This window comes from Galeopterus variegatus, unplaced genomic scaffold, assembly GCF_000696425.1.
Source record: "Galeopterus variegatus unplaced genomic scaffold, G_variegatus-3.0.2 Scaffold583, whole genome shotgun sequence".
In the NCBI taxonomy this organism is placed as follows: Eukaryota; Metazoa; Chordata; class Mammalia; order Dermoptera; family Cynocephalidae; genus Galeopterus; species Galeopterus variegatus.
This window is the reverse complement of record NW_007726694.1, coordinates 465,180-474,997: the sequence shown is the minus strand read 5'-3', so window position 1 is coordinate 474,997 and position 9,818 is coordinate 465,180. Positions and strand designations below refer to the sequence as shown.

Genomic DNA, 9,818 nt, shown 5'->3' with positions numbered 1-9,818 from the left:
CCCCAGACAAAGGCCTGCTGATCTTTGCCCCCCCCCCCCCCAGGAGCCTTGGCTCTCCTCCCACCTTCCTTTCCTCCCTGCTGGCCTCTCCCTCTGTTCTCTGTCTTCTCACTTCCCTCTGTGCCTTTGCTCTGACTGGCAGTTTTCCCCAGCTCCTTGCTTAGGCCGATCCTTCCATGTTGTCTTCAAGTCCTGCTTCCTGCACATCTCCCAACCCGGATGGGGAGAACACAAGTAAGATGGTCCATTGGGCTTCTGAGAGGAAGAGGAGGACATCATCAACGGACTCAGAGTCAAAGTCCCACTCAGACCCCTCCAAGGTGTCCAGGTCCCGGAGATCCAGCCGGCTGACAGTGAAGTATGACCTGGGGCAGCTCCAGCGCTGGCTGGAGATGGAGCAGTGGGTGGATGCTCAGATTCAGGAGCTTTTCCAGGTGGGTAGCATGGGGGAGGGTGGGAGGAGATAGGGAGCCTGGGACCCAGCTGTGGGAATGAGAGAGAGACTGCTTGGAAGCTTGCAGAGGAGCTGGAGGGCTCACGCAAAATGCTGCCATGGAGAGACAGCTTTTCCCACAGGTGTAAGGAGGAAGTGTGGGGTTGGAGTCCAGAAATCTGCCTCCCTCTGGTCTTGGCTGTGCCTCTAACTCTCCTTGTGATCTGGACAAGTCTTGCAACATCTTTAAGACTTTGTTTCCTAACCTATAAAATGGGGCCATCAATGCCAGTCATATCTCCTTGGTAGGACTTTTTGAGGCTTAAATGAGATAATTAAAGGGAATATGCTTGGTCAGGCTATTTTTCTTTATTTTGTGTCTTTATTTACTCTCTTTCTCAACACACATACATGTCTAGAGCTATATTGTCCAATATTGTAACTGTCAGCCACGTGTAACTAATGTTAAATGAATTAAAATTAAATAAAATTAAAAATTCCATTCCCCAGTTACACCACATTTCAAGTGTTAAATAACCCCATGTGGCTAGTGGCTACCATATTGTCAGCACAGATAAAGAACATTCCCATCATCTCAGAATGGATAGCACTGGATTAGAAGTTAGAGTAACCGAGGGTGAGAGGTGAGTACTACTATCAGGACCTGGTCTAGCTTTGGCCCTGGCTCTGCCTGACTGCCCTCAACCCACCATGGGAAAAGGATTGGTCTTGGCCCCTGGTCACTAGAAGTGACACTTATTTAGATTCCTCCCAATCTAGGGCCAGCCCATGGCTCACTCGGGAGAGTGCGGTGCTGATAATACCCAAGGCCACGGGTTCGGATCCTATATAGGGATGGCCGGTTGGCTCACTGGCTGAGCATGGTGCTGACAACACCAAGCCAAGGGTTAAGATCCCCTTACTGGTCAGCTTTTAAAAAAAAATAATAATAAAAATTAAAAAAATTAAAAAATTAAAAAAAAGATTCCTCCCAATCTGGATCCTAGAGCAGTAACAACCACTTCTCTGAGAACAAGAATAACATTTTGAGCACTTAACTATGTGTTAGGCACAATACCAAGTACTGATGTATGTTATTTCATTTAATGCTCCTCACGACTCCATTAGGTAGGTACTGTTTTACAGCAGAGTGAATGGAGAGTTAGAGCTGTTGAGTAACTAGGAAGCCATGGAACCAGGAGCTGCACCTAGAGCTCTGGCTGCAGAGCTTAGGCACTTAATCAAGCAGCCAGTGGTTCTCCACACCTGAAACGCTTAAGAAAAAATTTCAATGCCCCCACTCCACCTCAACTGAATTTGAATCTACTAGGGTGAGACCCAAGCATGAGACATTTTTTATAAGCTTCACAGTTGGTTCTAATGTGTGGCCAATGCACCAACCCAGAGAACCAGGAATCCTCCTTCTCCACAATACATGGTCCTTGCTTTTCCTTCTCGGTTTAGGTCCTATCTTTTTCTTTTTGGGGCAGCAAGAGCCTGTGATTCTTACAGGAAAAGGCTGTCAGTGGTCCTCTGGATAGGGGTGGGAAGAATGATGGAAGTGGCCCACTCTGTCTTAAAGCTCACTGGGTCATGTGTCAGTTTGGTCCAGGTGTTGACCATGTCCCCTGCAGTATCCTGTGCCCACTCCTGGAGGGTGGGGAGATGTCTGTCTGCTTTAACCTTGCAGGATACCTCCACTGCCACTTACCACTTCCAGCACTCTCTGCACTGGATCTGTTTCAATTTTGGATTGTTGTGCACTTACATGAAAAATCTCTTATTTCAGACACCCCAGGGCAAATCCTTCCGGGTATCAGAGAAAGAAAGTAGCCAAACAACCTTGTTTTGCAAGATGAAGGTCAGGGGAGGGAAAGTGTCATAGTAATAAGCCCATAACACTGGAAAAGAGGACACGTGGGAGGACTGCTCCCAGGCAATGACTGGAATAAAATACCTGGCTGTGGTTGCCACGGCAATTGTTCAAAGGTGCCAGGTGGCAGTTACTCTCCCAATCCCTGCTCTTTTTAGCAGGAAGCAGCTAAGTGGTTGGGGAAGCCCCAGGTGGTTGGTCTTCTTGGGGAGAGGTCAAGGCAACACAGTCTCCAGCCTTACCTTGTTCTAGTTCTACCTTCATAGGACTCCTCCCCACCCACCAGGGCTTTACCTCACATGCCCACCCTGGATAGCACAACTGGGAATGGTTCTAGAGAAGCATCCCTTTACTTGTTTACTTTACGTGTTCAGACCCACCCTTCCTTTGCTGGAGGGCCCTGTCTCTTCTCCCTGGGCATGCAGCCTGGTTTGGGGTCTTCAGAAGAACCAAGACTGGGGATACAAACAGACTAGAGCTTTGGAGCTCCTATTGTCCAGAGGTAGAGTGTTGATTTGGCTTTTAAGCAGGGACTTAAACACCCATGAGTTTTTCCTATTTTAAGAAGACCTTGGCTCAACAACATGCTCCCCTCTAGTTACCATCCTCTATTTCTTATCTCCTTATAGCCAGACTCCTTAAAGGATCTGTCCACATTCACATCCTTTGCTTGCTTTTTTTTTTTTTTTTACTGTTTCCATTCAATCTGCTGATATCTGGCTTCTGCTCCCACCAGTTTATTGAGATTCCTGGCCAAGATCACCAATCACTGCCTTGGGCTAAATTGAATGAACACCTCTACAGGGAACATTGTTGACCACCCCAGGTTTTAAAACATTCCTTCCCTGTAGGTTCTGTGACAGTAACTTTTCCTCGTGGCAGCTTTCTCTCGCTCGCTCTCTCGCTCTCTTCAGCTCTCCTGTAAGGGGATCCAACCCCCTGACCTTGGGGTTACAATATCACACTCTAACCAACTGAGCTAACCAGCCAACCCTTAGCAGCTGGCATTGTGATGCAGCTCTTTTGATGTGGTGACATTGTAAGTAACAATCTATTAAACTTTCAGCTTTAAAAAAGTATGTCAATGAATGTGTGAAACAAACATGTGTTAGCTCATCTGAGCCCTACTCCATTGCTGGTCTCCATGGTGGAGAGATCAGGAAGGAGTAAAGGGGCCTTGGTATGAAGTGAAGGTAAAAGAAGGCGTCAAATAAGGCAACATCTGGCAGGAAACCACCATATGTGCTATAGAGTCATAAGTTTACCACACTTGTTCATCTCAGTAGAGGTTGTTTTGTGTACCTGCTTATTTTCTGAGAATTTTGAAAAATGCTTGAAGGAAAGAATATTTGGACTATGATATGAGCTCATATTCTCAACACCAGACTGGAGTGGCAATCTTATTCTCTGTAATATATATACCTTACATTCACTATATATATATTTATTTATTTATTTTTATTTATTTAATTTTTTTTATTTTTAAAAAGATGACCAGTAAGGGGATCTCAACCCTTGGCTTGGTGTTGTCAGCACCACGCTCACCCAGTGAGCAAACAGGCCATCCCTATGTGGGATCCAAACCCGTGGCCTTGGTGTTATCAGCACCACACTCTACCGAGTGAGCCACGGGCCGGCCTATATATATTTAATATCATAAATGATATAACAATAGTTTGGGGGCAGGACTGATACTTTTTTACAGGTAAAGTCCTAACCAACTGAGCTAACCAGTCAGCCCCTTATAGGCAGAGTTCTAATCATTAGAGTTATTCTGAACTACCACCCACCTTCTGATACTGCAATTACACATATGTTAGACTGCTTGATATTGTTCCACAGGTCACCAAGGCTCATTTCTGTTCTTTTTTTTTTTTTGCCCCAGGTTTTTTTTTTTCCTTTTGTGCTTCATTTTAGCTAGTTTCTTTTGTAATATTTTCAACTGATTTTTTTTCTGTAGTATGAGATTTTTTCTGCATATATTTCTGAAATATGCTAATTCAATTCAGTAAGGTTTTCATTTAAAATATTGTGTTTTTCATCTTTAGATGCTACATTTGGTTCTTTCTTATATCTCCCATTTCTCTCATTACTATGTTCAAGTTTTCCTTGTCTGCAATTCCATCATCTCTGTCATTTCTGGGTCTGCTTCTATTGACTGATTTTTCTTCTGTTTATAGGTCACATTTTCCTACTTCTTGGCACAACTAGTGATTTTTGACTGGATATTGAACATCGTGAATTTTATGTTAAATAACTGGATTTAAAAAAACGAAAACAAAAACCTTTTTTTAAAGAGTGTTAGGCTTTGTTCTAGTTGGCGGTTAAGTTACTTGTGGTTCAGTTTGATCCATTTGAATGTAGCCTTTAATCTAGGGAATAATTTACCCCCCTAGTAAAGCATGACCCTTTTGAGGTTTCTACTGAATTCCTGTATGATCAACAATAATTTTCCACTCTGATAGGTTGGAACTTGATTTGTCTCCCAGTCCTGTGTGAGATCTGGGAACTTTTCACCTCTGTGCCTTCAGTGCCTCATAATATCTGGTCTTGTGAAGTTTTACTCTATGAATATGCATCTTAATTTTTTTTTTTTTTTGTCTTTTTTGTGACCGGTAAGGGGATCGCAACCCACTGGCCATCTCTATATAGGATCCGAACCCGTGGTGAGAGCGCTGCTGCGCACCCAAGCGCTGCACTCTCCCAATTGCGCCACGGGGCCGGCCCTGCATCTTAATATTGAACAAAAGTTCAAGAGAACCCTTATGCAGATTTCTGGAGGTCTCTTTCTCCATAACTCCCTCCTTTCCAGAATTTTGTCCAGCAACTGCCAGCCACCTCAACCTTCCTGAAATCAGATCTCTGTCACATCAATTTAGCAAGACCACTATGCTCTGCCTGGGATCTCTCTCTCTTCTCTGTGGTCTGGAAGTTACCTCCAGGAAAAAATCTGGGGCAGTTATAGAGTCTACTTCTCTCATTTCACCTTCTATCTGGGATTACAGTCCTGAGCTACCTGTTGCCCAATGTGTGAAGATTTTGTTCATGTATTTTGTCTAGTTTTCTAGTTACTTAGTTGTGAGAATAAATCTGGTCTCTGTTACTCCATCATGACCAGAGCATAAATATCTGATTAACTCTTACTTACCTTTCTGGTCTCAGATTAGACATCACTTCCTCCAGGAAGCCTTCCTGAACCCCACGCTTGGTTAGGGTCCCCTATCATTTGCTCCACAGCATCTCATCAGGGTGCTTATCACTTGTCTGTATCCCTCAGGAAACTATAAGCTTTTCAAGGCCACAATCATGCCTGTCTGTCTTGCTGTTATGGCCCCAGCACTCATCACAATGCTTGGTGCATTGCACGCACTTAATAAATAGGCATTAAGTGAATGAGTGTGGAATAAAACAAACTAGAGATCAAGGAAGCAAAATGGAAAGTCTTGAGCTTAGGGTGAAAGGTATGGAAGGACCAAAAGTCTTAACAGTAGTTACCTGTTGGCAGTGGGAGGAATGAGAAGGTAAGTAAGGTTTCTTTTTCTTTTTGTTCCATTTCTTTTTCTTTCTTTCTTTTTTTTACAAAATCAATTGTGCTGAAGTATAATTGACATAGAATAAAATTTGCTACTTTGAAGTGTACATTTGGATGCATTTTGCCATAGGTAACCACTACCCTAATCAAGATAAAGGAACATTTCCATCATCCAAAAAGTTTCCCAAATATCACTTACTGTTAAACAAATTACATGACTTAATTACTTATCACATCTGTCTTTATTATGTCTCCTTGACTGCCACTAATATGTAGGCTCTTTGAAGGCAGGATCTTCATTTTACTCACTAAAGTTCCCAAGTTCACAGCACCACGTAAATAATAGTCACTGTATACATACTTGTTGAATAGATTTGAAAGGATTAAATAATGAAATGGAAAAGGTGAAATTCTCAAGTCACTAAAATATGTAAACGTGATTATAAAATATTTATCCAAGTCAGTATAAGAAGAACTTGCTGGGGCTGGATGGTTAGTTCACTTGGGAGGACATGGTGCTGGTAATACCAAGGTCAAGAGTTTAGATCTCCTTAACCAACCCGCTGCCAGAAAAAAAAAAAAAAGAACTTGCTAAGCATTAAAAAAAAAAGAAAGGACTGGCCGGTTAGCTCAGTTGGTTAGAACACAGCCTTATAATATCAAGCTCATGGGTTCAGATCCCTGTACCAGCCAGCTACAAAAAAAAAAAAAAAGAAAGAAAGAAGCAACCCAAACTGGAAATACCTTTATTTTTATTTATTTATTTATTTATTTATTTAAAAAGATGACCGGTAAGGGGATCTTAACCCTTGACTTGGTGTTGTCAGCACCACGCTCAGCCAGTGAGCGAACCAGCCATCCCTATATGGGATCCGAACCCGTGGCCTTGGTGTTATCAGCACCGCACTCTCCCGAGTGAGCCACGGGCCGGCCCTGGAAATACCTTTAGATTCAACTATATAAACACATACATCTATTTCCCCAATCGCCCCTCCCACCCCACAAATGCAAAAGATATTACCATCACATATGAAATGCTAGGGTTAATCTGAATTCAATAATTTTAAAAGACTTAAATCAGTTAGTAAAAACTGAAGAACCAGTAGAAAGAAGGGTAAGACAGCAGCCTCGAAGCGTGGTCTGGAGATCCATGGGGACTCCCAGTACTCTTTCAGAGATTCCATGATTATTTTCATAATAAAAATAAGACATTGTTTGCCTTTTTCACTATGTTGACTTGCGCTGATGATGCAAAAGCAATGGTAGCCTTTAGCACGAATCAAGAAAGTGGCACTAAACTGTGCTAGTAGTTGTGTCTGTCACCACCATGTCATTTTCACTTAAGAAAGTCCTTGATGGGGCCGGCCTGTGGCTCACTCGGTAGAGTGCGGTGCTGGTAACACCAAGGCCACGGGTTTGGATCCCACATAGGGATGGCCGGTTTGCTCACTGGCTGAGCGTTTGATTTTGCACTGAATAATATTCCATTGTCTGTATGTACCACAGTTTATTTATCCATTTACCTACTGAAGGATGTCTTAGTTACTTCCAAGTTTTGGCAATTAGGAATAAAGCTGCTATAAAACATGTGTGCAAATTTTTGTGTGGACATGTTTTCAACTCATTTGAGTAAATACCGATGAGTGCTTTTGGCAGATTGTATGGTAAAAATATGTTTAGTTTTGTAAGAAACTGCCAAACTGTCTTCCAAAGTGGCTGTACCATTTTGCATTCCCACCAAAAACAGAGTTCCTCTTGCTCCACATCCTCATCAGCATTTGGTGTTGTCAGAGTTTTGGATTTTTGCCATTCTAACATGTATAGTGGTGTTTCTTTCATTCATTTTTTTTTTTTTTTTGGTGGCTGGTGGGTACAGGGATCGAGTCCTGGACATTGGTGTTAGCAGCACCATTCTCTAACTGGATGACTAACTGGCCAGCCCCTCATTGTTGTTTTAATTTGCAATTTCCTAATGACATACGATGTTGAGCATCTTTTTCTATGCTTATTTGCTGTCTGTATATCGTCTTTGGTAGGGTGTTTGTTCAGATCTTTTGCCCACTTTTTATCCTTTAAAAAAAATTTTTTTTTCTTCTTTTGTCCACTTTTAAATTGTGCTGTCTTGTTTTGTTGAATTTTAGGAGTTCTTTTGTTTTTGTTTTCATTTTTTGGCAGCTGGCCGGTATTTGGATCCCATCCCTTGACTTTGGTTTTAGAAGGCTGTGCTCTAACCAACTGAGAGTTTTAGGAGTTATTTGTATTTTTTTTTGTTTTGGTGGCGGGGGCAGGGTGCTGGCTGGTGCAGAGAACTGAACCCTCCACTTTGGTGTTATCAACACCGTGCTCTAACTAACCACTAATCTACTTCCTTTCTCTACAGATTTGCCTATTCTGTACATTTCACACACATTAAACCATATATATGGCCTTTTATAACTGGCTTCAGTAACATGTTTTCAAGGTTAATTTATGCTGTAGCATGAATCAGTACTTTGTTCCTTTTTATTGCCGAATAGTATTGTATGGCTATGCCATTATTTTATTTATCCATTCATTGGTTGATGGACATTTGGGTTATTTTCACTTCTTTGCTATTATGAATAATGCTGCTATAAACATTCATGTGCAAGTTTTTGTGTGTAATTTTGTTTTCATTTCTCTTGGGAACAGACCTAGGAGTGGAAGTGTTGGGCCAGATGATAACTCTATATTTAACATTTTAAGGAACTGCCAAACTTTTCCAAATCAGCTGCACCATCTTACATTCCTACCAACAACGTATATAGTTTTTGACATTAAACATGGACACTCTTTTTAAAGAATGCTAGCACTGTTTCAGGTAAAACATAGCACAGTAGGTGTTTAGTAAATATTTGTTGAATGGAAAAATGAATGCGTGTTCTGAGCAAGGTGAGAAGTGCAATGTGGGAAATCAGAGAGAGATGGGCTGAGTCCCTGACAGTAGTAACCTTCAGTCCAGTACCAGCTGGTCTGGCTCCTCTGAGCCCCATATGATTCCTAAATAGGATCAACAAGACCCTTCTGAGCCTGAGATTGACCTGGAGGCTCTCATGGAACTATCCACAGAGGAGCAGAAGTCTCAGTTGGAGGTAGGATGGGGGGCTGGGACCCAGAACCAAGGGTTGAGGGCTAGGCTTGGACGAAGGGGAGCCAAGGAACCCAGGCTCTGCCTCCTTGGGTGGAGTGGGGAGAACTAATTCAGATGGGAGAATTCTCGGAAGACTGAATCAGGGATCCACTCTCTGCTTTCTTCTACCTAGGTCATTCTTGGAAACTGCCCCCGCCCCACAGAGGTAAGGGATGTTCTGCTGGTCTTCGGGTTAGAGGAGGCCCAGTGAGGGAGGCAGATCTAGAAGAGGAGTATTTGAAAGGAAGGCTTGGCCCTGGGTTCTTCTCCCTCCCCTGGCTCTGAGGAGATAGGCAGGGGGAGATTGGGAAAGGCAGTGTGGTGGGTGGGTGTGGCCCCATGCCTTGATCTCACTCCTGTTTTTTCCTCAGCCCTTTATCTCTGAGCTGCTCAATCAACTCAAGAAACTCCGGAGACTCAGTCGGCCTCAGAAATAAGCCTGGAGAGAATATCTTCAGCAGTCTCAGCATGCCAAACCTGCCCTGAACCTCTGGATCCTGGCTGACAGGGTAACAGTTCTTTGGGACACAGACAAGGATCGTGGAGGACAATAAGAGACATTTGTACACCCCTAGTATACATGCAGTCACAGCTAGTTTCTGTCAGCGGGGCTCCCTGGGAGCCAGAAATGGCTGTTGCCTAAGGCCTTCCTTGCAGCCAAGTGGATAATACCTTTAGGAGCCCCAGCTAAATGGAGTGTGGATGTGGTGCTGATTAACACCAAGATCAAGGGTTCAGATCCCCTTACAGGCCAGCTGCCAAAAAAAAAAAAAAAAAAAAAAAAGGGGGGAAAAATTTTTGGTGGGGGGGGGGGGGGGGGGGGGGGGGGGGA

At 43.1% G+C, this 9,818-nt stretch overlaps 1 protein-coding gene across 1 annotated transcript; it reads left to right on the top strand.

The window, feature by feature from the left end:
• The first annotated feature begins 104 nt into the window (after positions 1-104).
• Positions 105-9,675, top strand: PPP1R14D (protein phosphatase 1, regulatory (inhibitor) subunit 14D). The gene is made up of 4 exons (XM_008570248.1): positions 105-434; positions 8,865-8,948; positions 9,120-9,152; positions 9,358-9,675. The coding sequence occupies exons 1-4, from the start codon at positions 177-179 to the stop codon at positions 9,421-9,423; spliced, it is 441 nt and encodes a 146-aa protein (XP_008568470.1). The 5' UTR covers positions 105-176; the 3' UTR covers positions 9,424-9,675.
• Positions 9,676-9,818: the final 143 nt, after the last annotated feature.

Coding starts and splice junctions, on each gene's coding strand:
- PPP1R14D (XM_008570248.1), top strand. CDS start 177: ATGTTGTCTTCAAGTCCTGCTTCCTGCACATCTCCCAACCCGGATGGG. Junction 8,949..9,119: donor AGCAGAAGTCTCAGTTGGAG/GTAGGATGGGGG, acceptor TCTTCTACCTAG/GTCATTCTTGGAAACTGCCC. Junction 9,153..9,357: donor ACTGCCCCCGCCCCACAGAG/GTAAGGGATGTT, acceptor TTTTTTCCTCAG/CCCTTTATCTCTGAGCTGCT.